The sequence below is a fragment of the Candoia aspera genome, chromosome 17, assembly GCF_035149785.1.
Source record: "Candoia aspera isolate rCanAsp1 chromosome 17, rCanAsp1.hap2, whole genome shotgun sequence".
Lineage (NCBI taxonomy): Eukaryota > Metazoa > Chordata > Lepidosauria > Squamata > Boidae > Candoia > Candoia aspera.
In genome coordinates, this window is record NC_086169.1 from 135,418 (window position 1) to 161,111 (window position 25,694).

General features: G+C 47.1%; 1 protein-coding gene across 4 annotated transcripts in view; it reads left to right on the top strand.

The window, feature by feature from the left end:
* The first annotated feature begins 3,597 nt into the window (after nt 1-3,597).
* Nucleotides 3,598-25,694, top strand: part of OTUD7B (OTU deubiquitinase 7B) — a 29,871-nt gene continuing 7,774 nt past the window's right edge. The window contains exons 1-9 of one of the 4 annotated variants that reach the window (XM_063317126.1): nt 5,666-5,732; nt 18,081-18,236; nt 19,347-19,496; nt 19,963-20,133; nt 20,734-20,958; nt 23,033-23,134; nt 23,536-23,663; nt 23,952-24,064; nt 24,499-24,626. In XM_063317126.1, the coding sequence (XP_063173196.1) occupies nt 19,412-19,496; nt 19,963-20,133; nt 20,734-20,958; nt 23,033-23,134; nt 23,536-23,663; nt 23,952-24,064; nt 24,499-24,626 (952 nt within the window). In that variant the 5' untranslated portion in view covers nt 5,666-5,732; nt 18,081-18,236; nt 19,347-19,411. Of the gene's footprint in view, nt 4,075-5,600; nt 5,733-7,140; nt 7,313-18,080; nt 18,237-19,346; nt 19,497-19,962; nt 20,134-20,733; nt 20,959-23,032; nt 23,135-23,535; nt 23,664-23,951; nt 24,065-24,498; nt 24,627-25,694 lie in introns of those variants that run through there. The other 3 variants (XM_063317127.1, XM_063317125.1, XM_063317128.1) reach the window with 3 other exon arrangements.

A 25,694-nucleotide genomic window follows, 5' to 3' on the forward strand; every position in this document is an offset into this window, starting at 1 on the left:
GAGCCCTCTTCTCCGCGGACCCGCATGGCCTCGCCCTGCCAGGAGGCAACGCGCATTTCCTCGAAGCTTCGCAAAGGCCCTCCAGGCCCTTCTGGGCGTCCCCGGGCCGCTGCGCCCCGCTAGTCCCTTCGTGGTTCTGAGGCAACGGACGCCGAATGCGCTCCCGGAGCCTTCTTTTGCGGCTGGCTGTCGCGTGGGAGACGGAGCGTTCCTTCCCGAGTACTTGCATTACGGTCTGTCTGCACGAGGAGCAGGCCGCACGCCGGTTCTCCCGGCAGAGGGGTGGGCGCCAGGGACTCTCCGGGCACTCTCGCCCGTTATCCTCTTCCACCCTGGCCCCGCTCAGGCGCTTCCTGTCTCAAGGGACAGTCGCGCTTAGGACACGCAGCTGTTCTGAGGCGAGACCCTGACTTCCGGGTGGCGCGGGCGAGGTGAGGCAGGATCCCAGTTCCCGGTGGCCCGCGGGACAGCTCCACCTGCAAGGCAGCCAACCTGGATTCCTGCCAGAGGCCGAGACCTTGCTTCAGCCAGAGAAGCCCAGACTGCAGTCCAGCTAGGACCTTGGTGCTGGAGGGTCAGCGCTGCCTCCCCAAGAAGGTTTCGGGAGCAGCTGGCGGGCAGTGGGCATGCAGCCAGACCTCAGCTCTGCTGGGGCTTCGGGGATCCTTGCAGACCCTTGCCAAGCATTTGGACGTCTGGACTGCAATTCCAGTCTTCTCTGGCCAAGAGTCAGGCCGGGGACCAAATAAAAGTTGCTGCAGCAGATGTCCCAAATAAATACGCAACTCCGCCAGGCAGGAGGGTGGAGTGGGCATGTTGTCAGAGAGCTGGCCAGCAGGCCTACTCCTTTGGGGCTGGACTGCTCTGGCAGCAGTGCCTGGCCAAGCAAGCCAGGAAACCATGGACCCGCAGGACCCACTTGCGGGTTGGGTTCCACTGCTTTCCTCTTCTCTGAAGCCCCGAGGAACGTGAGAGGTGCTTCCTGACCGTGAGCGTGCTTGGCCCCTTGGCTGGGAAGAGGAGCGGGTCTGAGGCGGGCTCCCCTCTGAACGGCAGGTGCCCTGCCAGCTGGGGTAACAAGCGTGCCAGCACTGGCGAAAGGAGGCCTGGGAGTGATCAGCCTCAGCCATGGCCTCCCCACCCACCCCCCACTAAAGGTAGTGTAGGTTTCCTTTTCACAGATGAGCTGCCCCTCCGCTGCTTTGCTGCTGTTGATGCGCAGAAAGAAGGGAACGTGCCCCCCGGCCAAAATCCCATCGCTCGGTGTGGTTCGGCCACCTGGCTGCTCCTAAGCCCACAGCACTTCTAGAAGCTCTTCCACAAACGCTCCTAGCTCTTTCTGGCCCAAAGGGAGTAACGCTGCGAACAGCAGAGTCCTCGCTTTCCTGGGAAGGGGGGCATCCATCCCTTGGGGCGGCCTGAGAAAAGCCCGGCCCCTCTGCCCCCTGCCTGAGTGCCCCAGAGAGGCGGCCTCTGTTCGGAGCCCCTCGCTTCCCCGCTTCCCCTTTTTCCTGTGCATTTCCCGTTCAGCCTCCCGACTGCGAGCAAGGCTGCCTGATTTCCCACCCATGCGGGGCTAGCATCGGAACCCCCTTCTGGTCTGTTCACGGTGCAGACTGCCTATAGGAGAGGCGAGGACTCGCGCACTAATAACGTGGCTTCTCCCTCGTTTTCAGTGGGAGGCCCACAGTTCCTAGCAGACGACCCCTCCCCCCCATTCCATTCCCAGCGGTATTTCCCGGAGGAAATCCACCCTGGCTTCATTCCCTGGAGGAGCCCTTGGGCAACGACTGGCAGAAGAGGGGCTGCCTTCTCAGGGAGTTTAAGGTGGGAGAAGATTTTAGCCGAACCCTCCCTGGAATTGGTGGCATGCCCAAAGGGCAGTGGAAGTTACTCTCACCAGCCTCTAGGAACGTGTTCTAGATGCTCTAGTCCTGCTGCTGGTGCCAAAAGAAGGGTTACGCTGCTTTTAGGTCGGAATCTATGGAAAAGCAAGAGAGATTATTCCAACAGCATTTCTGACAGCCCGCTTTCCCCCATAAAGCTTGTTTTTTATTTTTTAAACATGCCTCTTGATCTAGGTAGGGATACTTAAGCAAAAAACAACATGTACAGGCCCATCTCTCTCTCGTCCCCAGGACAAGTATCTGGTCAGGTACATGCTACCCACAACGAAGTACATGCAGCTCTCTTCCTGTTGATCTGTGCAACGGGCTGATAGGCTGCAAACAAGACTTCCTCACCCCCCTCTCCAGCTGCCTTTTGCACAAGCGTTGCATTGGAAACAAAAACCCAGTATTTAATTCTTAAAAAGCCAAGAAAACAAAATTTGGGCCAATTTCATGGGGCGACCAGCCTTGCACAGGCTCTCCTTTCTTTGCTGGACTTTCTTGTGTCTGCAGAGATGACTAATGGTCTTTTTGTCCAGGACATAAACAATGGTTTGGGAAAACAAAGGCAGCAATTCACTCTCTGGGTCAGCTGAGGCAGCCACATGACTGATCCCCTCTTAGCTTTCTACTCTGACTGGACAGAGGTTTGTGCCTCTTCATTTTTGTGAGTTAGGAAAGGCAGGATTAATTTTGAGGTGGGACTTGAGGTGCAACTCAGACTATACTGGACAGTGCCAGGGCCTTGTGATCCAATTGATCGAGAACATAGGGGTGTAAAAACAACAAACGTATGTCCGGTGTCTTCCCTTCACCATTGCAGTGACACAGCGAGGCCTCCAATAAAATGGAAATGGGCATTTGGACAAAAGCTTGGTTCTACGTTCTTCCTCATGCCTGAGAAGAAATTTGAAACTAGGCTGGATCGTTTAATTATTGCATCATGCAGGTACAGAAAATAGGCAGAAAATATTCCCAGAGCACACTGTATCAGAGGACTGTGGGCAAGAGTGATCAGATCTCTTCTAAAATAAAATCTCTAAAATCTTCTAAAAACCTAAAGTACTGAAATAAATTACAAAATAAAAAAATTAATGAATGTATTTTAAGAGCGCTCACTGCACGTCTATAGCTCTTAAATAAAGCAATGTTACCTACATAGGACAAGCATATTTGGAAAGCTTTTTGCATCTTCAACAGACATAGCATACAACAGAGCCACGATGGAACAAAAGGCAAGACATGAAGTAACAGAATAACACGGTAGAGGCAAGGATGATTTGGAAGGATAGAAGGGTATGGAGATATATACCGAACGGTGTAAAGTAATATTTTGCTGTATTTCCTTTTTAAAACATCTTATTTTGGTGCATATTCTACTCCTTTTCTGCACTACAACCTTTCTTATCCTGAAAAAGAATAGTGTGGTAGGTATGCTTAGGTGCTCAAAGCAGTAATATAGATGCATACACCTAGCACCAGGTCGTCAGTTCCCTTTCACTCAGTTTTAAGGGTTTGTCCTGTCAAGTTCCCATTGAGAATGTATTCCCCAGATTCCCCATCAGCCTCCCACTCCTGAACAGCAAGCCTGCCTTGGGCTCTTCTGGGCTTGCTGGCCACATTATGGCCTACACCACTGGGCAAGCCTTTAGAAACAAACAACATTGATTAATCTGAGTGCTCTTTGTAGGCTTTTTAATGCAGGAGCTGAGAGATGTGGGCAAGCAAATTTTTTTCTCCAAGGAGACCCATCCTCCCAGCCTCCGGGAAGGATAGTCCATGCTGAGGAGCTGACTCCATCCATATCCCGCTTGTTTGGTCTGTCAGCACTACAGACAGCCCACGATCAGGAGAATGCCAAGCACTTGAGCCACACGGGACACGCTGTCCCTCTCCTCACAGGGGTCTTGAGTGCCAGAGGGCTCTGCCCACTGGTTTGTTGTCACTTCCAAGAAACTGTTGGCAGGGACAAATATTTTATCATTTCACAGCAGCAGCGATTTCCAAGGGTGAAGATTAGCCTTTCAAGCTGAAAGAGGAGATAAGAACTCCGGAGGCCTCCTGGAGACCAAGATTTATTTCTTCTTCTTTAGAAGAGCCATGTGGAACAGCAAAGTCTCCTCTGTTCTGAAACTTTATCTGGAGATTCACCCAAGTCTGGGCCTTGGTGTTTTCAGGAAATGAGGTAAGCTTTTTAATTATTTTTCTGAATGCTTGGGGGAAGAATTTGGCTGTGAATATGAATATATTTCTAACTTACATTTTAACTATTTTAAAACAATGTAATAGTAGTGATGGAATATTACGCCGAGTATTATATTGTATGTCTTTTTGACAAGCTGGCCAGACTGTTTTCCTTCATACCTTAGGTTTGTTTTGATGATGGCTTTGCTAATAACAAAAAAAGCTGAACTATGAGATGGCCAGTAAAGTAGTTCTCCATCGTGCATTATCACTTCACAGGATGCTATCTTTGTATCTGAACACAGTATTATATTTTCAGGCCAAGTGACATCCTAATACCCTGAGTTTGTCCCAGTGCATATCTTTATTTAATAAAAGCACAAACTGCAATAAATCTTTTGAGCAGATATAGTCATACACTATATTATGTAAAAGCTCACTTACAACCCATTGCTTGATAGTAATATGGCAGTTAACAAAAATCTAAGCAAAGGCTACTCAGTCTGCACTTTGCATCACTGTATGCCATATAACTTTTTTGCATTAAAAGAGATGTAGCAAAAAAGAAAGCAGTGTTAGTGCACCACATCCAGCACTTCTGGAAAAGCAGCCACAGCAAGTCCACACAAACTGTAGCACCATCTATCCTATTGAGTTCAAGAGTTCACTCCGAGCCAACTAGAAGATGGCAGCCTTCAATATGCATCCCTGAGAGGTCTTACTGAATAGAAGCCTGTGTAGATAATAAAACTGGCCAAATTTAAGATGGGAGGTGTCTGCGGAAAATCCGCTTCGTAGATGTAGACTGCAACCCTCTCCTTAAAGACGTATCTACTCGAGCAGTATTTTTCTTTACATCCCCGCATATTGTTCGTTTTACATCCCGCCTTGAGCTCCTGCATGAAAGGCGGGAAAGAATTCAATCAGGATCGCTCTCTCGGAAGCACGTTATCTAAACGCTGGGAGGCATCTGAGAATCGAAAGAGAGCGAGCGGCCGGGCGAGCGAGGCCACGCACCCAGAGAAAGAGGGAGGGCAACGCAGGCCAGCCAAGGCAACCTTGGCACCAACGGGGGGGGGGGGGGAGGGGGGGGAGAGGCAGACGGAACCGAAGCCTCTTGGTTCTTGCAGTTCGTTTGCAGCCGCAAGGCCGCGGCCGCGCTAGGCCATCCATCCCAGCCTGCAGGCTCCTGGATGAGAGCGCGGCGGCGGGAACCAGCCCACGGGGAAGCCCTCACCTCAAGAGCCTTTTCTTCCCGAAGACAGGACGGACGGCACCCCGACTCCCTTCACGCCCTGGAAGGAGGGCTCTGGACGCGCGACGGCAGGTCCGTCCCGCCCCACGAGATTGCCTGGTGGCTAAATCCCGCCCCCGGAGTAACTGAGAAACTCCTCCGGGCGGAAGAGAGGATCCGGCGCTCCGGAGTTCCGGGGGGAGCGGGCGGGGGACGCCCGGCGACGCACACGCGCAGAGAGCGAGAGAAAGGGGCGAGCGGGGCCTCGAGCAGGCGGAGAGGGGGGTGCCGCCGCCGCCGCCGCCGCCGCCCTCTCTCCTCCGCTCCTTCCGGTCGGGCTCCGGGAGGCCATCCGGCCGAGATTTCGCCTCTCCTGGTCTGCGCTCTCCTCGGAGCCGGGATGGCGGCGGCCGAGGACGAGCAGGGTAAGTGGTGGGGGAGCCGTTCGCCCTCTGAAGGGTTGGCCGCTCGAGCCCCCCGGCTCTGGAGTCCCGGGACCCGCCCCAGCCGCCTCGCTCTGAAGCCCGTCCCGGGCCCGCCGGCCCCACTCCTTGGCGCCCCCGGTAGACCCAGATCCTCCTGCCGGGCTTGGCCGCTTGGAGCGCCGCTTCCCTGCGCGGCGGTGCCGATCAATGGAGCGGGTAGTCCCCAGGCTCTGCCCACTTGTTGGCCGAGCCTTCTCCGCCTGCGACTCGGGGGAGGGTTGTAGTCCCCGGGCTGTGCCTCGTCTCCTGCCGTTCTGCCTTTGCCCGGGGAAATCAGCGCGGAGCTTCCCGGCTTCCCTCGCCATCGCCCTCTCTCCTCCCGGCCGGCCGCCGCATCCTTTCTCTGTTTTCTCCGGGCTCAGTTGGGACCGTCCGGGGCTACGCCGGTCCTCCCCGCCCGCCTTGGGTTCCGGGGGGGAGGGTCGTGCAGCTCAAGCTCGCCTTTACAGAGAGGGGGCTGCAGTTCCGGCCGTGGCAGCCTGAAACACTTTCCCTTCGGGCCGGCCGGAAAGTCCCCGCTGCAGGCAGGCTGGAATTGGGAGCCGCCGCCCCTGGAATCCTCCCGGGTTATTTTTAGCAGACGTGCTGTGCAGGTCCAGAAGGGCAGCGGGGGGGGGGGGGGGGTCTCGGTTTCACAATTCCTTTTTTGGCCTAATGTCAACGGTGCGTGATGACAACCACCGCTGCAATGGATTTCAGGAGGCTGTGAAAGTGCTAAGTGAACGTTTATCCAGCCGTTCTGTAATGGCTAAGTGCTGGGAACGTTCATCAGCTGTGACCAGACTTGTTTCCCCGTTGACTTGGAAATGGCAGCACAAAGGAGGGAGCCAGGCGCTGTACAGGGCGGGCGTAGCTGATACGGCAGGAGCAAGAAAGGAGGCCGAGGAGCGCACACGTTTCCTGGCCAAGTGGTCTTTGCTCCTGGGGCAGGGCAGCAGCTCCTCTTCTCTGGAATTCAGTGGGCTTTGACTTCAGAGGACTCATCCTCACGTGGCTCGCAATGAGTGGAAGAGTCCTCTCCTGCCTCCCCCGTGTAAAAAAGAGCACAGCCTCTATTATTCAAGTGGCTATGAAAACAAGCAGTGCGAGGCTGTCTCCAGTGCTTTGGGATGTGTTAGAAGACAACTCAGCGCCCAAGATTTGGCTGGCGGCTGAAAAGGAGGCACAGAACGAGTCCCCTTCCCTTGCATCTCCTGTCTCCCAGATGGCTTTTGAGGCTCCACCTGTGGGAGCTGAGTGAGACTTTCTTCCAGCCACTCCTTCCCTCAGAGTAGCCTTCTCAGCCATCAGCGACCGCTCCGTTCCTGAGAAGGGAACAGGCCCACTCAGACCCAGTTCCCTCCTTTTGGCATCCTCCAGGTGAACCTTTCATTGCTCTGTTAGGCCTCTAGCTCCTTGCCAGGCTGGAAACCCATCCTGGTGGTTCTGTCTGGGAGCAGTGCTTGGTTGACCCCCCTTGGATGCCACGGGAGCAGGGCTGTTTCCTGTGGTGTTCCTGCAGCCATCTGTGTCTGGAAAAGGTAGTCCAAGCGGGTGTTTTTTCAGGAAGGTTCTGTGGCGCCTCCTCTCAGGTGCTTGTTGGGAACCCTCAGGACGCTTAGACCTTCTGTACGTTCTAGAGATGATGCAGCCTCACAGTCGTGATCTCTAGCAAGTGGATCCTGTCTGTTCGGCAGCAGGGTGTTAGCATCTGTTCCAACTTTTCCTGAACTGGCTGTATTTGGATGATACATTAAATCATATATTTTTTTCCCCTGCAGCTAACATTAACCAGCTTTCCAGGTATGAACACCCAACATGGTCCATTGCAGTTAATGCGGTGTCAGAGGACAAGGGGAGAGTGATCAGGATTTGCTTCAATTTGTTTTCATCCTGTAAATCTGGTTTGATAGGGTGCCTGCATTTAGCCACTCTTTTCACAAAGTGAATGTTTTATCCAAGGGAACAGCCTTCCTCACATGCACGTGCTCTTGGAGATGAGTGTCGTGTGGATTGCAATCGTCCTGCAGAATAGTGATTTTGGTGACAATTCAGTCCTTGGATCTCTGTTACTCGTTTTCACAGTGGTGCATGTAAACACTGCCACACGGGCTCCTAGAAGAAGAGTCCCCCCAAACTATGCTACCAGAAGCAGAAAAGCCTCTTTCCTTTCACCTGTAAAGGAAGGAGGGAAATGGAGTCCTAAACGCGCCCCCTCCTGTCTAGGCAGTTGGCCTCTCTCTCTCTGCTGCCTGCCTCTGTCTTCCTGAGAGCAAAGCTTGCATCTTCTGGGCAGGGAGTTGTGCTCTTGGCTTCTGCAGACTTTGATAATAAGGGACGTGATTAACTTCACGTGATGAAATCTTGGGGCTTGGCTAGAAAGATTTCTGTGCCTTTGGCAGGTAAGTGCCTGCCACAGCCAAGCCCTGTTCCTCTGCACAGAACACACCCATCCAAACAAAGCCTGCCCAGGAAAGACCTGGGTTGTGGGAGTGGTGTCTAAGGGAACCAGCTTTTATACAGGGCATGCTCCAGCTGCGGCTCCAGGCTGAACAGCATCCAAGTCGCCCTTCTGAAAGAGAAAGGCCATGCCAGTAACTTCCGTGCAGTGAGTCATTATCACCGATCTAACCAGCTCAGTCTTGCCTTGGTGACTAGCAGTCATGGCTGGCTCTCAGGGTTTGGGGCAGTGCAGTCTTTTCCACCCATACCTGGAGACAGGATCAGCTGTTCTGCATTCTGTGGGCTGCTACTGACTGATAGCAGCCGTTCATTGTCCTAGAGACTTAGTCAGCTTCCTTGCACCAAGACATACTAGTTCCAGCCTTGGCTGACCTAGGTCCATTTTCTCTAGGTTTTAGCTCCACCTGCAATGCTGGAAACTGATCCTTGGGCCCACGGTGTGCCAAGTAGATGCATTCCTGGGGAGGTAAGGCCCTCCCAGCTGCCTGGTCAGTTCATAGGCAGGCAGGAGAGGGCAGAGCCAGAGTAAGTGAAAAGCCCTCTGTCCTGAAGTTAACCTCCCCACAGTGGATTCCATGGGGATCCTGGATGGCTTGAGTTCCTTCCTTGTTTAGACCTGTTTCATTCAGACAAGCAAGTGTGGGGTTCTAGGCCAATTCATCTCCCTCTCCCCCATTTCTGGGGGTCCAGTGAGGAGCAGTTGAGGTGACCTTCAACTTTTTCTTTAGCCTTCTGTCTGCCTTGTCTGTGGGGAGGCCCAACCCTAGACATAACCAGCAGGGCAGCCTGTTCTAAAATATTTGCTGGGTCCTGTTGAAATTCTGATCTTGCCATCTTTTGGCTGACCTTCTGTGTTTCTGGCAGCTTCTAATCTGCTTCCCCTTCAGTATACTATTGATCCAGCCTGTAGTTGAGGCTTGAGAAGAGGCGCTGAAATGTGCTGCTAAGAACACAGGCAAGCCGCTGTGCACTGATAAGGCTACTATAAGCCTCTGTTATGTGAATGATGGTGTAGTACTCCAGAGAAATTGCTTTATTCTCTCCCCCGCCTCCCGCGAGCTGTTTAAAGGCTGAAGGTATTCTCTATTTAATTTCACCATCCAAAACAGAGTAAATATTGAAGTGGGAGGCAGCCCTGTGACTTTGACTGTGGAGGATAAGAATTTGGTGGGGCCTTTTTGGAATCTCAAGAATTGCAGCAGTTTCTGTTGCTGCCTCCTCCACCATATAAAATAGAACTTTCTACAAACGGTGAAAACTTTCATGCATTTTTTGTAAAATAACGGAACAGGGCTAGGAATTATTGTTTAAAATTCCTAGGAGCAGTCAGTGAAGGCCATGTAAGTATTTGGGGTTTTTGAAATGCTGATTAATGCTGAGGCAGATGGGTAACTAACTTTCGGCTTAGTGCTTATTTTGTGGAAGAGGAATGTCTGGCACCAATGCCCATTCAAACTAAATGGCACAGTTCTGTCTACCATATGCTGGGGGCAAATGGGAAGCAGCGTTTGGATCCAGCTGGGCAATACATAATTATCCTGGGGTCCATCTTGTCCTGTGAAGGAGAGAAGCTCTAGAGCCCCTGGGCCCCACTCGCTTCCTCCCACGGCTGCTCAAGCGAGGGAGGTCCAGGATCTGTGCTTTTAGGGAAGCACCTCCTCCCACAAGGACCTCTCTGTTCCAGGGATCATAAGATCCAAGCCCCTTGTTGCACCCAGCCTCTTTCCTCCACAGCATGCAATCCAGTGCATCTAGGAAGCACCCTGAGCAGGAAGGAGGGCAACAGCCCCCTCCTGCTCCTCTTCCCCAGCAAATGTGGTAAGAGGCATACTGCCTCCAACACAGGAACGCATTCGCCCAGGTTTGCTTAGCCTCTCTTTCCTTTATTGAGGCAAGAAAAGAAAACAAGGCCTTTCCATGAAGGTGCCCTCATAATAAAATGCCCTCTCTGATGGAGTGCAGGGATTTTACTCTGAGAAAGCATTTCCTACTGGCTGTATCACTTTTAGTTTGGAAGACTGCCAAGCATTTCACTAAGGTTTTAACAAAGGCTTCACTTTTTGTTTTAATATGTATGCTAATTTGGCTGGCATTAGACAGCCAGGAATGTGGCTGATAAACGTGTACATCCATTTAAAAATCTGTGACGTGCTTCTACCAGTACCCTATGTGCATGGGGTTGCATTGGTGATGTTCCTTCGTAGGTGCTGATCCAAATATGTCCCTTTTCTAGCCCGGGTCATCTAGATTTAAATATACTTTTATCCATGCTGCTGACTATTTCCCCTACAAATTATACTGTAGTTGCCAATAACTGAAAGCATAAAACAGAGCAATACTAGTTTTATGTAAAAATCAGTCTGGTAAGAGTTAATGGTTTGAAGATTGGAATTTGGGCAACAGGTTAGGATAGGGTGTTGACCAAAATATTAAACCAAAATTATCTGTGACCTGACTGTCAGTAGAATCCCTACCCTCTCCAGGTCTGGCTGCTTTAAGATTTGCTAGGCCAGTGCTAGTATTGCCATCTGAAATAGTTTTGCACATATTTGGGACCATGCTGATGCCATTCACCTGTTTCATTTTTGCCCATCTCTATTCTCCAAGAAGCATCTGGACTCTATTGTGACCTTGAAGTAACCAGTGAGATACTTAAAACGTGGCCATTCTCAGGGACCCAGTTCTGCTTTAAGTGCTGCAGCCACCCCTGGGTAAGTCCTCCTGGGCTGATTGACGGAGGAGGACAACTGAAGGAGGCTTTGCCTCTAAATTATTATGCTTTCCATTACTTTTCAGTGTCCATGTGAGTTAAAATGGAGGTATGGGAGCACAACAGAGAGATAAAATCTACAGTGCCTTAAATAGGAACAGGTGTCGAAAGCATAGACCGATGGTTCTCTCCTTTATGAAATTGTGCAGTATACCAGTTCACGTATCATCTTTCCTTTCTTAACATTCTTGCAAGGCTATGGTCCCTTGTGTGTGTGAGTGTGAGAGTGTGAAGAAGCCATGATGAACTTGATAGAACTTGCTTTGGGGAATACAGGCTTAAGTTGTTAGGCTTCTGCCCTTGTTGCTAAACCAATGCTGGCATGGGATAGCATTGCTGCATATTGATGGTTCTATCATATTGATATTTTGGGGTGCTGCATGGTACTCAATCATCCTCTTTAGCCCCAACCAATAACCTTGAGATTCTCCTGCCTCTTCTCTGCTGGGGAGATTTGGGGAAGGATTGGGTCCTAGGAAGTGGGCCTATCATTCTTCACATCTCTTTTCCTTTGACATGGGATGTGATTGGAAGTAGAAGAACGAACCAGTGGTCTTTTTGCCCTGAAGGCAGTTATTGCTAAGGCAAATTAGTTGGGGGGGGAGGGGGGGATTGGAACTCTCACCTTCTTAAACAGCAGAAATGAGTTCTCTGGAGTTCTCCTCTGTGAAAGAGCCTCTTCTATACTTTATACACAGGAATTTGGGGTAAGATACCACCTCTCCTGTCATATTTCCTGCAGAAAAGTAAAAAAAAACAGTACTTAGGTTTCTATCTCTCAATAATCTTTTCAAAGCTCAGAAGTGGCTACTGTTAAAGAGGGAAGTTAGCAAGCCTCACAATTAGGTCCTCAGGAAGTTAGTAGCCTTCTTAAACTCTTATAAACATATTTGATTGTTAAGGATCTCCCAGTTTATAAAACCCTATCCTGTTTGGCAGCTTGGATTATATATGAATTGGAATTAAAATACTGCATAACTGGGAATTTTTTTTGTGGCTGAAGGTTGGGACATAAGTGGGATTACAGCAAAGGTGAATGTTTGTATTGGGAGAGCTGCACAGCTCATTCATTCATTTACTATCCAGCCTTTTATTATTTTTATAAATAACTCAAGGTGGCAAACACACCAAATACTCCTTTCTCCTATTTTCCCCACAACCACCACCCCGTGAGGTGGGTTGGGCTGAGAGAGGGACTGGCAGAGGAAGGGAGCTTTCAGTAGTTAAATGGATCCACCGTATTTGGGGCAGTCTCTATCGGAGGTACTGGGACAAAGAGGGGGGCAAGATGATTTGTGGACTTATCAAGAATCTTATCGTTGAGTAGCATTTAAATGTTGGACTGCATCTGATCCTGCAAAACATTTTCTACACTGTCTGCTACTTGAAGTGCCAAACTCTTCTTAGCCTTTGCTAGATCTCACCCATGCGTTATTTTTGCAATAATCCTTTTCTTAAGCCATCAAGTGTTCTGACACTAAAACAGGAATGAGCCGTTTTCAGGTTTGCTATATCTACTTTATTACTTCTTGGTCTTTTACCTAAGATCGAACATATGTAAATCTACTTTTGTTATTAGAAACCTAAGATTCACTAACTGGAGCCAAAGAGTTCTGAATCCAAGAATTTCTTCTAGCCACAGAACCGAATGGAAAGCAGAGATTTGGCAGTACTTTCCATTTTACGTTACAACTCGTGCTTGAATTTTGCTTGTATTTTGGCATGAAAGGTGGGAGGAAATATTCAGTTGTTATGCAGAATTTAGGCCAGGTTGAAAAAAAACCTGACAAATATCTGTGTATCATTTCTCCATTGTGACGCAGAGGGTAAATTATGAAGTTGGACCATTGGGGTGTGGACTTCTCCATCCTATAAGAAATCATAAAACGTGATCCATGAATCATTTAACAGTATACTGATTTATATAGAATCATAGGTGAGTTGGAATATGCAGGTGGAATTCCATGTGCAGATATTCCTGCACCCATTAAAATTCTTTTATAGTATGGGTAGCCTTTAGTTGTTACTTATTTTTTTAGAAATTGTATCTAATAATTTGTCACAGATTCTCCATGTTTAAAACCAAAATTGCTTGTGAGAAATTAGGTGTATCCCATTCTTATTACAAAGTGTTAAGTCCTTTTCTTTGTCTCTGTCATGTGGTATTCCAAAGTATACAACTTTATGTTTATATGAAAGGTTTTGGAGTTTCTTCCTTGGAATATACTATACTGATCTCACCTATATCTTGGTGCACATTTCTGTCATGAGTATTGATGGTGAGCAGGAGGGGGCCCCTATCCAGGGGGGAAACGCATGCGTAGTACTGAGGTGTTAAGCAGCCATTCAAAGAGACAGATCAGACCCGCCTTAACTTTTGGGGTTTATCTGTCTGGGTTTTCCCACGCTTCTTCAGTTTGTTAGGATTTATGTCCTAACAGTCAGGAATCACGCTGAGATGAGGAGTAGGTCTCTAGTGTTTATTACTGCTACATAAGACAGAAAATCCTAACAAACTGAAGAAGCGTGGGAAAACCCAGACAGATAAACCCCAAAAGTTAAGGCGGGTCTGATCTGTCTCTTTGAATGGCTGCTTAACACCTCAGTACTACGCATGCGTTTTCCCCCCTGGATAGGGGCCCCCTCCTGCTCACCATCAATACTCATGACAATTTCTCTTTGTATGTACTTATGTGCACCTGTTCTGAGCTGGCACAAATCTTTTCCTACTATGCACCTCTGCAAAGAAGTGAACTCTTTTGAGCATTTCAATCCACTTAATAGATTTGAGAATGTAAGGTATGGTTGGTGAATTCATGGTCTTATGGACCATCTTGAAGTTCTAGGAAAAGGTGTAATGTGAGGTAAATGAGTTGCACTGGAGCTTTGTACAGCAGATCCATAGAAAAGCTGGACTAGCACCATGCTGCCAGAGAGGCACAAAAAGGATGCTAGATACTTTTCCAGTCTTGCTCACAGAAATTGTGCATATTTTGCCCTCCACCATGCTAGTTGTATAATGCTTCCCTGCCTCAATTTTTCTGCTGTTAAAAATGGGCACAGAAAAGCTTTGTTTTGAGACTTGATATAATTAGTCTTTGTGAAGTGTTTGATAAGACATCACATCTCTCTCTGAAATAGGTATTCTGGTACACATGCTTTCTCTCACCTCTTTTCAGCATGACAGAGCACCTAAGACACCTGTCCAAAGGAGGTTATTTATGGCAAGGGTATCTGTTACATGTTAATTAGTGTTTTCTCAGGTTCCTGTGCATGAATGTGCAAATGCATGACACATGTGCTGTTGGTGACAGTGTTGTTCAAATATGGCAGAGTTCGCTTATTGTTCCAGTTTGGGAAGCCCCACTGTTTCAAGTTCTTTGGAAGAACACATCACAAGGGAGTACCTGATTTTTCCATTTCCCTTGCTCTTGTTCAGTGAGCAGCATTGGCAGAGTGCTACTGGATAATATTTTTGGCTGGTTCAGTGGACTTTGAATTGGAGAAGAGATATGGAGAAAAAAGAAACATCCAGCTTTACAGTCCTTATCTGTCCTTTCTGGGGGGAAAAGCTGAGAACAGAGGCTAAAGTTCAGGAAAAATCTTAGATTAATCTTAGGGTGTGGGTTTTCCTATCAGTAATATGGAACAGGTAATGCTGACCTATTTTTCCAAGGTACCATATTGGAACCTTTTTAAATATTAGTAGTTATAATGTCCTGTTGACTGGATCCCGCCCCCCTTTTGAAGTTATTTACCATACCAAGTGAGATAATGAAATCGCCGGGGATTAGGGCAATGAATTGTTAGTCACTTTCTCAAATAGGCCTATTCTCCCTTCCTTGCCACCCCTCTCCCCCTGCATAAAGATGCCCATGCCCTATCCCTCTTTTGGGGGAGATGGGCAGTAGCAAAATTTGAATAATAAATAAATAAATAAATAATAAATCACGGGCAAGACTCCTTCTGTCAGAGACGCTGAATTTTTGAGTTCCTGACAGTCTAGGGTCAGGCTGTGGTTTACAAGCAAAGAGTCATACATGTTTAAAGGAAAATATTACTAGCAGTTGCTTATGTTCTTTTTCTTTTCCCTTCCTTGTTCACCAGAAACAAAGCAGCATTGCTGAACTTGTCCATGAAGTTGTTTCATTCCTTCCAGTACCCCCAGAAGGTTAGCTTCCTGCATTCTTTCTCTTCTATTCCTTTTGTCAGAGGTGACCTATTTTAAACAGATTACCCTAAATAGAAGGGACGCGGTGGCGCTGCGGGTTAAACCGCTGAGCTGCCGATCGGAAGGTCGGCGGTTCGAAACCGCGCAGCGGGGTGAGCTCCCGTTGCTCGTCCCAGCTCCTGCTCACCTAGCAGTTCGAAAACATGCAAATGTGAGTAGATCAATAGGTACCGCTTCGGCGGGAAGGTAACGGCGTTCCGAGTCGTCATGCCGGCCACATGACCCGGAAGTGTCTATGACAACGCCGGCTCCAAGGCTTAGAAACAGAGATGAGCACCGCCCCCTAGAGTCGGACTCAACTGGACTTTACGTCAAGGGAAACCTTTACCTTTACCTACCCTAAATAGACCTTGGCTTTCTACTATATAGGAACTGTAATTTTGATTTTCAAAGCCCAGAACTGTTTGGAGGTACCATCATATGGGTAAATTTAAAAAGAACACTTACACAGATTTGCTCTTGTAAAATGGTTCGTGTATAGAAGCAGTCACTGTGAGATAATAGCAGGGACTGGAGTGATTTGGTTGTGACTGAGAAGAGGAGGTCTCAAGACTGATGCCCTAAGGGTCACCTGGCCTTCCTGGTGGGCAGTAGAAACAAGATGGTGAGCAGACAAGACAAAAGAGCTACAGCGGATGGAACTGCTCATGGTAACTCTACTTGAAATCGGACTTGCAAACTACCAGATTTGTTCTGGCAGGGGAGGCAGGCAGGCAACTAGCTGCATCGTTCCAGCACTGATGATGCACATTGAGTTTCCACACTTGCCAACTGTGAAGGATGATCTTAATAACTCGGGGCTCGTTTTGCATGCAGTTACTTACATTTCTGTCGCCTTTTTTCAGAGGTGATTGGTAGTTAAATGTAGTCGCCATGCATAAAGCTCTCCAAGAAGACTGGAAGAATACCCCCTTGCTTTGGCTGGCTTCTTTTCTGGTTGGAAGGTGCAGTAAGACTAGAGACTCCAGCACAGTAACAGAAGGAATCGTTCCTTTCAATGGCAGATCGTGCTTGAATCTCCAAGGGATAGAGAAATGTGTGATGCCTGGTTTTAAAGGCGGGGAAGATCTGTTTTCAGGAACTTCTCCCTTACCTCCTCCCAAGCTCTTAGATTGTCTTCCGCTTAAAAGTCAACCGGATGTTTTGCCTAACACGCTTCTAAGGCAAGGTGACCCTGTTCCACTTTCCTCCTACCTGCCCGTTGTCCAGCCTGTAAGATGATGAGTTCCATGCTTCACACTGGTAACAATTCCCTTCTCCTCAGTTCAAAAGCATTGGGGGGAGTGGGCCGGCTTACTCTCCCAAGTCCACTACCATCCGTTGCCTCGTTCCACACACCTGACAGCTGCAGCACTTCCTTTTTTTCCATTGTGTATGTTCTAGGTAGACAACTAGACAACTGTAGCATTGCCCATCGGATGGATACACTGCCAGAAAGGCTTGGGGAAGTCACCCTCGACAGCAGAGGTAGCTATTCTTGCTATCTTAGCGTCAGAAGTCAAAACAACAGATTGCTAGTAGCTTCAAACAGATTTCCTGCTACCAGATGATCCTGGAAGGGTTTGTGCCTTGTTTGGTTCTCTGGTCCTTTATGGATGCCGCTGCTCCCTGCTTGCACCATGTGGGGCTGTTGGTGGAGGGTATGGGTTTGCACTCTGCCAAGTCACTGGGAAGGCGCTGGGTGGTTGGTTTACATCCTACAGATCAGAGGTAACGAAGGAAGGGCCCTGTCATGATGTCTCCGTGGCTCGAGGCAAGCAAATTCAGCATTCTATTTGTCCCGTCTCATTGTGTCTTATTCCGCCTCTGGGTAAAACTTTTTTTGGGGGGGCTCAGACACTGCTACTCTTCTTTCATTTCTATACATGCCTTTTTCATCTTGATTCAGGATGTATACTTTGTCATTCTTTATTTCTTGCAAAAAGGGGGGAAAGGGGACAAGGTAAAATATAATTAATTTTGTGCATGTGCAAGTTAAGGAAAGTCAGGAAAAGAAAATAACTTCTGTTATTGGATATACAGACCTAAACATTTTGGCAGGTTCCCGTTTCCTCTGTGCAACTACTTCAAAAAAATCTGTTAGTCACTTTGAGGTGTTATTTTTGATCCAGGGAATGAAGCAAGTCAGGCATGACAAAGGCTGACACAGCAGCTTCTTTGCAAAGGAGTCTCTTCGCTCTCGTTTTCATCTCTCTGATACAGCAGAAAAGTTACTTCTGAGCCTGGCTGAAGAACAAAGGTTAAACCTGTCAGCCAGATCTTCAGGGACTGGCACAAAAGATGCGTCTTGGTGTGTGTGCTTCTGTGGCTCATCTGTTGGGAGACATGGTTAGAAGCCTGGGGGCGAGAAGGGGGAAGCACCAAAAATCAAGAACCTTAGAATTTCGCTACTCTTTGTTCCCCAGCTTGAAGGCTGAGGGCAAACTGCAGTAATAGCCAAAACAACATTTAAAGTACCTCTGACAGGAAATAAGTCAGCAGTGAATTCAGCATATACTCGACTTGACTTTGTCTTTCCACCTCTAAGTATTTCAATGCTTTTCTCACTTTTGTTGTGCTCAACAACAGACAGAAAAAAACTTATTTCCAGTTGCTTTGGAACAAGCAGTGGAACAACTTACATTATGTTTTGGGTGTGTGGATGTATATTTAAGGCAGAGCAGTGGGGAGGGCAGGAAAATGCCGCTTATAAGTCTGGGGAACAAAACACTTTCTTCTGTCAAAGGTTACATCCCTTGGGGTGAAATCTATAGATTAAAGTCTGGCAATTGGCAGGATAAGAGCAGAAAGTTAACAAGGACTTCCTTCCCTCCCTCCCTCCCTCTTTTGTCTACCACTTTTTCAGATTTTCAGGGCAAGGGCAAATCTCTCTTGGCCTTGGTGGTCTGATCAGCTATAGACAGCTTAATGCCAGATCTAAGACTGCAAATTGCCCACCACATCTAAGCATTGTTTAGCAAAAAGCAAAACAGTCTTCAAAATTGGATTGTGGGGAGTAAAGGTCAGCTTATGGCAGCATTGTTAATCTTTTTCATAGCAAAAAGAAATGTGCTAGTAATCTCAGTAGAAATATTTACAAGACTGGATTAAAAGCATGCAGAAATACTAAGTTTCTTTTTGGTGTGAGTGTCCTCTGAAACTCCACCATAGAGAGAATGCTTCTCTTGGTAAGTAATGGCAGAGGTTCTAGAGAACTCTGAATCCATTTTGAGACAAATATTTGCCTTTCTGCCACTCTGATTGAAAAAGCCTCCTCCTTCTTCTAATTAATTTCATGTTTGATTATTGGAAGCCAGTTTGTATTTTCTGGAAATGTCCATGTGCTGCTTCTTCTGTGCTTTTATTTTAATTAGCTTTCTTGGCCTTTTGAAGTTCTTGAAGATAACTCTGCCAAAGTTATCCTCACCCAGGAGAAATTTGAATTCAAGTATGTCTTTACTCTGTACTTTTAAAATTATTTTTATAGCACTTGTTTTGCAGTGTCAAGCATAACATCTTGAGAACTACAGGCAGTCCTCGTTTAGCAGCTGATGTGTTTAGCAACTGTTTGCAGTTACGATGGTAATGAAAAAGTAACTTGCGATCAGTTTTTGCATTTACGACTTTTGCAGGTCTGTAAAGCAAACGAAAGCTGGAGCACTAAAATCATAAGCACTGTCACGGTTTCACTTAGCAATCGCTTCGCTTAATGACCAAGTTGCTGGTCCCAATTGTGGTCACTAAATGAGGACTATTTCATGATGGGATATACATGGTGACCATTCTGCCACCTGCTTTTTGGCAGGTGGCTTGTGCAAAAAACGAACTGTTGTCCTGAAGCAGTGATGGTAGTCCCTTATCTGGACTGGAGCTGGGTCTGTGTTGGTCAAGAATGTCAGGCAACTCTAGCTAAAATATCAGATGTGAAGTGTAGCAAGTTCCCTACTGTTTCAATTTTGTGTTGCCAGTCAGGGCTTACATGTTTGGGATGGGGTCAGGGAGAGACAGTGCTGTTAAGGTGCAACTTCATTTGGCCCTTACTGAGTCAAACAAGCAAGTATCTCTGACGACCTTTAATTTCAGTGTTTGAAGCAAACAGCTAAACTGCATCTTCTCCCTTTTTCTCCTCTAGAGTGAAAAATTGGCCCAGCTAGATGTTCCAGCAGTTCCAGTCACCTGCAACGAATTCATGATCACATGACCCTGGATATGGATGTCGTCCTCTCAGATTTTGTCCGCTCAACTGGGGCAGAGCCAGGATTGGCAAGAGACTTGCTTGAAGGTAAAAACTTCCATTTGAATAGATTCTTTTTACTTTTCACTGCCACTGACCTCATCTCTTGCCTTTTAGTTATCATTTTTGAGTTGCAGAACGATGTGTTTATTTCATTAAATGCCTCACCCAGCTATTCATGAATATCTGTATCTTGTTTTCCACACCCCACCCCCAAAGCTTGCCATCTTGAGGTAGGGATGTGTTGTAGGATTTCATTCTACAGCTTGGTATCTTCTAGGTCTCAGTCCATGACAATTTGCATGCTGTGAAATATATCTGCTTATGATGATTCCATGAATAGGTTTGGACAGAAAAACAGGGGCATAGTTTTCTAGAAATTTAGAGAAAGCATGGATAGAAGGCTGAGATACGGGAAATTTTCTTTAGATGAGGATGATTCCCAAATCTTACAAAAGAAAAGAGGTTGTCTTGGCTTTCTTTTAACCTGCATAGACTTGTTTCCTCTTCCTAGGGAAAAACTGGGACTTGAATGCTGCACTGAATGATTTTGAGCAGCTGAGGCAGGTTCATGCTGGGGTCTTGCCCCGTTCCTTCAATGAAGGTCGCACTTTTAAATTTGTGGAGAAGGAAATTGCCCGGAATATCCGGCCACAGCTGCAGCGCCAAGATGACATAATTCAAGGTAAGAGGATCTTGTTCAAAGAAACGTATCAGCCACAGGGGGTAGCAAAGTGCTTAAGAATTCTTAAGTCTTATGTCCTCTTGAGCCAGACTTTCCTTGGGAAATACAAGTTATTCTTGAAGTCTGCCTGAGCTTCCACCCTCTGTTGGTGGAATCCTAATGAGAAAGTGTTGCTGCCCTGAGCCATAGCAAGAGGCTAAAACTCAAGTGAACTGGAGAATCATGTGGTAGGTATCCCATCTCAGTTTGTTGAGTGCCTCCATCCCTTGCCTTTCTTTTTTCAAGCTTCCAGGAAAAGATGGAGAACTCACATTGTCATACTGATTTGCTCCAGGCTTTCCTCAAGCACGTGAAGTAATTTAAATAAAAGTGAAGGTCATTTTACCATGAGTCTGCATTCCCCCACCATGTACAAACTCCTGGCCCTGAAAATGATTGGTTTATGGATGAAGGCACTATTTGTATGCCAAGGAAAGCAAATCAGCAACTAGAAGATGGTGAATTTTTCCTACATGTGTTTGAATTCCCAATACAGTTAGGAAAGGATAAGGATACAGCATATGCAACATTCTGTCATTTCCTTTTCTCTTCTGTTTTCAGAGAAACGTTTGTCCCGTGGCATTTCCCATGCCAGCTCCACCATTGTCTCATTGGCTCGCTCCCATGTCTCCAGCAATGGTGGCAGTGGCAGCAGCGAACACCTCTTGGAGATGCCTGTCTGCACCTTCCAGCTACCCGACTTGAATGTTTACAGTGAAGAATTCCGTAACTTCATTGAGCGGGATCTCATCGAGCAATCAATGCTGGTGGCACTGGAGCAGGCTGGTGAGCATACAGCTGCTGCTTTTCAGAAATGAAATGCAAAGGCTTAAACTTTCCTGTGTCCCTGTCCTTAGGACTGTGGTTGATTACCAAGCTGTAAGAAAAGGTAAAATCTGCACATGCTTAGGTATAGTCTTTGTGCTATTGCTTCCATCTGAAGACCTGGCCCTGAAGTTTTTAGAACTAAGCACCAGTGCACTTTGATTCAAAATTCCCCATGTCCTCATATAACCAATAGGAGGAAATATTTGGGGCTTTGATTTTCAGTCCATGTTGATTTAAAGCATCCTACCTTCTGTGGAAGTTCAGGAGTCTGGAATTCTGATTTGACTCACTCACTCACTCCGGTTCCTCTTCCCTGTCTATTGGTGTGTTTTCTGAGGGGTGGGGAATTGCACCACACTGTAGCATTCTCAGAACTAAGGAGAGGAAAAATACCGTATTCTGAAAATTCCGCCGTCTCACAGACATTAATGGCCAGCACCACACCTTAGATTTGTTCCTGGGATCCGAGGGAACCAGCTTTCTGCTATAATAACCATATAATTTGGGAAATCAATGATGCACTCTCCCAACGAAATTTAAATTGGTTAGTGTGACAGATTGGTTCAAGGGTTAATGTAAACCCTCCCCTGCCCATGGTGAGTAGCTGCAGAGGAAGGGTAACTTTTTTCCTCAGCGTAATTAACTACCACCTCATGACTAGTAGTATATAATTTTAAATGGAAGAAAGCAGGGAAGAGAGTATCTCCCATTCGGGTGCCTAAATTCCTGGCTGTTTTAAATTTAATAAAAAAAAATGGGGGAAAATTAATCAGAGACTTCCTGTATCACTCGGGGCTTTCCTTTCATTGTGTCCTCTGATTTACCCCCTTAAATTGACAGAGGACTTAAAGGTTACTTGGACTTTAAAATCGAGGCTTGGTCCAACCTGGAAAACATGTTAAGGCAGCTGCACATACATGCCTCTAGACTGTGAGGTTTGAGAGGTCTTTCAAACAGGAATGCCTTTATGTCACTTTCAGACATAACCTGCCATTGCTTAGAAAGGCAGTGATATAAGCCTCTTTAGCACCCACGCAAGTGTGTGTGTGTGTGTGTGTGTGAGAGGGAGGGAGGGAGACTGGAGCAAAAAAAGGATGACAAGTCCAAAAGAAACGGATCAAACTCTAAAAGCTCTTTTCAGTAAGTACTGTTTTAACTTTCCTCAGATGTGGTTTTGTCTCTGTTGCTCTTTGGAATTCTACTGTTCAGTGACAGGCTGGGGCTTGGCTGTGCCAGATGCTACTGAAATGGGAAACGGCCTGTTTATGAACCAAGGGTGGTCTGGCTAAGGGCCAACTATCTATGTTTCCATTGCAGAGTCAGACCCCTTCTCTTGGAGGAGGGAGGGAGGGGTTCTGGCCTCCAGGCTGCTAAATATGCCGTTCCAGGGAGAGAGAGAGATGTACCTGTGATTAATCATTCTAATCAAAAAGTTCTGAGCCTTCTGGTAGCATTGACATGTTCTAGAGAAATGCTCCTTTGGCCTGTCTTGCTGGGTGACTCTGACATTTTGATATTTCTTTAATCCATTTTTTAAAAAACTTCAAGCTGGGGGCAGTTACTTGCCATTCTTAAGGCAGGATCAAAAGTCTTGCTCTAGTCACAAGGCAGACATTGCTTGGGTCGGTTTGCTGGTAACCCCCTCCTTCAAGACTGCGAGGCATTTTGGTTTGTCCACCAGAGGACTCTGCCACAAACTCATTAATGCGCAGTGCAGTAATCTCCTTCGTTTCCAGTCTGTTTTTAAAATCTAGCTGAACCTTTCTCTTTCCTTCCTTTCACCACTTTTGTCTCTCAGGTAGCTGTTGTAGTATAGTAGCTAAGACTCCAAGTTGGTGAGTCTCCAAATAAACTCTGGTTTCCACCATACGATTAAGTGATTGCCCTGCTAGACAAGGAGCTTCTCTCTGAATGCAGAAATTAGGCCAGGTGAAGATAGCCATGTGTGCCTGAAATGCTCCAACCCCTAAGCTCTCAAATGCTGAGTATGTTGTGTATATGTATATGCACATATATATTCCCCCTTGCCTAGGTCGTCTCAACTGGTGGGCCAATGTGGACCCGAGCTGTCAAAGGCTGCTTCCCTTGGCAACAACGGGTGATGGAAATTGCCTGCTTCATGCTGCATCACTAGGTAAGACCTTTCGGTAGTAAAAACATACAAATGTATTGTGTTCTTTCTGCTGCTAGGCAGCTGGGCCCTGGCTTTCTTTCCGCTTGTTAAAGCAATGGCTTCTGATATTTAATTTTTCCTGGCAAAAATGACAAATACCTGTTATTCCAGCTCCTCCACACAGTCAATTTGAATAGCCTTTAGAACCCCTCTTCTCAGGCCACGCTTCGCAGATAACCCTCCTCCTCTTCCCCCTCCACCAGCCGGGCTTCCTGAATAAGCCATAAGGCTGGGTTCATCCTAACAAAGTAGACCAAAATCAAAGCAAGCATTCTATGATGTAAGCAAAATCGGAACCCCTTCAAGAAGTTTTAAAACATGCCTTAAGAGGAGGCTGTTTCTCATTTCCTCCTTACCTTCAGGCATGTGGGGTTTCCACGACAGGGATCTGATGCTCCGCAAATGCCTTTACACCCTGATGGATAAAGGAGTGGAAAGGGAGGCCCTGAAGCGGCGCTGGAGGTGGCAGCAGACCCAGCAGAACAAAGAGGTAATGCTTTGGAGCAGCTTCAAGGGCTGGTGAGGCAAGCCCTGGCACACCCCTTTGCTTAGGATAGGGGATCCTTTACTCCAAGTCAGCCCTGCACCCCTTTTGAAGCCTGGCTCTCTCGGCTGTCGAGCATGGGGTCTCTTTTCTAAACTCTTAGTTTGCTTCCTCTCAGACCAGTCCTGAGGAATTCATCTTAGAGAAGTCCCTCTAAAATAGCATTGTAGAGTGGGAGGTTTTTACTTGCATATGGATTTCTTACTCTCTTCACTGTCCCTGCCAATATTGTAGTCTGGCCTAGTTTACACAGAAGAAGAGTGGCAAAAGGAGTGGAATGAGCTGATCAAATTAGCTTCAAGCGAGCCACGTATGCATTACAGCACCAACAGCGGGAACTGTGGAGGGTAAGTGGGACTTTTCACTAAGTAGGATGTTGCAATGCCCAGGACTTCCATGTGGGGTAATACTTGATGAGCCCCTAAAAAGCTCAGTTGATCCTGAATGCAGGAACAAGGATGGAGGTCTCTGATAATCAGTTTGTTTCTAGGCAGAATTCAAAGATTCTCAAAAGGGAAATAAATGCACATCTTTTTGAAGGCAAGGCTAAAATTCTCATGCAGTGGAAATCTGCACCTGGTCCTGCCATCTGTGTTAATTCTCACAGAATGGCCACTTACAGACGGCAATGGGTGCATGAGAGCTGCTGGCTCAAATTTATAGTGCGACTGCCTTCTTCTGACCGATAGAAGGAAGGTGTGTGTGATACAGTGATTCAGTATGCAGAAGGTTAAACATTTAGTGCCCCCCCCCCGCCTTTTGTTTTTGTTTTCTCCTTCAGTGTTGAAGGATCTGAGGAGCCTGTGTATGAGAGCCTGGAAGAATTCCATGTTTTTGTCCTTTCCCATGTGCTGAAGAGGCCCATTGTGGTTGTGGCAGACACTATGTTGCGAGATTCTGGAGGAGAAGGTAAAGAGCTGCAGCAGCATGCATTAACAAAGGGCAGCTGTGATCTCCCCCAGTAGGCCAGCTGCTACTTTCAGTGTGCTTCTTGATTTGGAAAGAAGAATGCCCCAAGTGGTAACTCCTGCAGAGAGAAGCTTCTTTAAAGGGTTATCAAAACACACAGTTTCTATTGTAAACAATATTGACATACAAGGGCTGGTTGAAAGGAGCCAAGACCAGAATAGTCATTTATGCAGAGCAGTCTCAAGTTAAATCCTACTGCTCGGTTATTTTTGGTTTCGTATTGAAAGTTAGCCGTTTTCTCAGCATCCATAGTCGCAGAATATAAGGTTTGAAAGAGATGTCACAGATCATCTAGTCCAACCTCCTGCTCAGGGTAGAACGCCAGTACAGCAATATCCTTTACAGATGGTCATCCACCCTCTGTTCCAACATCTCCAGCAAAGGCGAGTCCACCACCTCCCATGGCAGTCTGTCCTACTGTTGAATAGCAGCATCCTTGAAATTTGAACTCACTGGTTTCTGTCCTGTCTTCTGGAGCAGTTCTGTCTAGTTCTATCCCATCTTCTCCATCAAAAGCCCTTCAGATACTTGAAGAAGACAGCTGTTGTGTTTCCCCACAGTCTTTTCTTCAAGCTAAACATACCCATTGCCTCCAACCATTCCTTGTAGGTTTTTCCTTCTAGCTCTCTGATCATCTTGGATGCTATCCTCTGGACACACACCGATTCATCAGCTCTTCCTAAAATGCAGTGCCCAGAGCTAGATAGAATATTCTTTGTGTGAACTGACCAACGAAGGATAGAGAGGAATGATTATTTCTTTTGATTTCGATGCTATACTTCTGTTGATGCAACCTGATTCTTTTGGCTTTTTATTTTTTTTCCCCACCTGAACAGAATGTCGGAAATAATTGAAGGGGGACTAGGACTTTATCAGCCTTTGAGTCCATCAGCACAATAATTCTCCAAAAACAGAACAGGACGGGACCAAATTTGGTGTGGGAGGAGCCAAGAAAAGAAAATCAGAGTTTGACAGTGGACTGGATCTGGCTCAGGGCTGTGGGGGAAA